General features: G+C 37.1%; 1 protein-coding gene across 1 annotated transcript in view; it reads right to left on the bottom strand.

The window, feature by feature from the left end:
- Kif27 (kinesin family member 27) overlaps positions 1 to 1,631 on the bottom strand; it is a gene marked incomplete at its 3' end in the record, with an annotated part of 192,927 nt that extends 191,296 nt beyond the window's left edge. Inside the window, exon 1 of the mRNA XM_023699173.1 lies at positions 1,258 to 1,631. Within this exon, the coding sequence (XP_023554941.1) occupies positions 1,258 to 1,555 (298 nt within the window). The remainder of the gene's footprint in view (positions 1 to 1,257) is intronic.
- Positions 1,632 to 2,024: the final 393 nt, after the last annotated feature.

The following is a 2,024-nucleotide window of genomic DNA, read 5'->3' as shown; positions in this document are numbered from 1 at the left end:
TAACTTATAACGTTTTAAAAGCCAAATTTCAGACCTCCTAAAAAGAATAATACTTACTAGAATAATCCCAAACGTACTCTTCCTTACTGTGAAAGAAATCTTTGCTTTTAGCAGAAAAACACAAGCATGGGAGGGGGCTCAGTGGTTGAGTGTTTGCACAGTGTGGAAAGAAAAGGAAAAGAAGGAAAGAAGAACAGGGCAAAGCAATACACTACACAATCTCCACCGGCATCTTGGCTTTCAGGCCCCCCTCCTTCCCAGTTGCCTAGCTGAACCATCTCTTCCCTCCATGGCTGGAGTGCCTTATTTAGCAACTAAGAAAAATGAGTACCAAGGTTCCCGCCTGCCCTACAGGAAATCCCATGGCTCTACTTTTCCAAACTTCAAAATAAAATAAAAATACAACAAGAAAAAAAGGCACTAAACTACATAATCAATTTCTCCTTTTGCCCCTAAACCCTGGTTGCAAGACCCTTAATATATACAACTAGCTTAATAAAGGATACAAATATAAATATGTCAATTCATTTACATCTATTTTAAATTCTGTTCAAAATAACAAGCATTGACCACTAAATATTATCTTAAACTTCCTTTTCTTCTTTTGTATCGGGAATCAAACTCAGGACCTTGTAATTGCCATGCAGGTGCTCTGCTGCTGAGCTATATCCCAGCCTCTTAAACTTTTTTCCTCAAGAAAAAAAAAAATCAAAAATCATAAATTAGATTATTTAATGAAATTCTAATATTTATGTACTTGGTACAGGGTCTCACTATGCAACTCAGACTCATAGTGATCCTCCTGATTTCAGCCTCCCCAGCACTGGGATTACAGATGTGTGCCACCACACCCGGTAGTGTGGGCTCAGCACGCATGGGACAGGGTTGGTGTGGCATATGGTGCCGAGGATTGAACCCTAGTCCCTGCGCTTGCCTAAGCAGACGCTGCACTTGCCTAAGCAGATGCTTAGTCCACTGCAATATATCACTGGCTCTGAAACTGCAATACTTAAAGACAAGTCTTTCAAAGGTTATGATCTTATCACATTTGATTTCTTCATTCTTTCATTATTTGATCAATATGCTAAACACCTACTTACTACATGTCAGGCATTACCACATTTTAGCTTCTTTAGATGTCTCAAAATTGAGTTCAAGAGTTGTGAATCTTGGGGCCAGGGACATAGCTCACCAAAAGAGAGACAGAGAGAGAGAGACAGAGAGAGAGAGAGAGAGAGTGTGAGTTGAGAATCTTACCAACATGGCCTCCTCCAATGGTGTATGTCTTCCCAGATCCAGTTTGTCCATAGGCAAAAACAGTTGCATTATAGCCCTCAATGAGTGACAGCACCAGCGGCTTTACACATGTACTATAAACTTCATCTTGAGTGGAATTTTTGCCAAAAACGAAGTCAAAAGTAAAGACTCTATCCTTCCCAATGATAATTTGCTGGGTGTTTGGAACAATTCTCACACAAACTTGATGATTATGAAGAACTTCTTTGCAAAGCAGAGGTCTAACTCTTACAGCAACTTTTATTGGTATTTCCTCCATGGCAGCTTAGATTTTACTAAACAGATTATCTACTTAATATTCAATATTAAGTGTGAGAAACATCCATTTTACATAAGAGCTGGATACCTGTGTATCAAAATAAAAGATAAATATTAATTACAGACTTCACTTATCCTACTAAAATTATACAACTACTTAAAGCAAAATCAATCATACCAGGTTCTTTTTCAGTATAATATAGCTACAAAGAGTAGATCTGTCTTATAAAGTACATCATTAATTTACTGATGAAATCATGTCTGGATTTTCTTTAAAATAATTAAGGCACTGGGGCCATCAGTTGGTAAATTGTGAAACTAAATGAGATTCCACTATGCCTTAATTTTTGGTTTCACAATTCAGTAATCTAAATATTGAATGAGGAAGGAATTAGAAAATTTGGGCAAGGAAACAATTGAGAAATTATATATCATTTCCACAGATATTGGAAATAAATCTCTAAAAACAG

The sequence above is a fragment of the Octodon degus genome, unplaced genomic scaffold, assembly GCF_000260255.1.
Source record: "Octodon degus isolate 3935 unplaced genomic scaffold, OctDeg1.0 scaffold00111, whole genome shotgun sequence".
Taxonomy (NCBI): Eukaryota; Metazoa; Chordata; class Mammalia; order Rodentia; family Octodontidae; genus Octodon; species Octodon degus.
The sequence above is the reverse complement of the archived record's forward strand: the minus strand, read 5'-3'. Positions and strand labels throughout refer to the sequence as shown.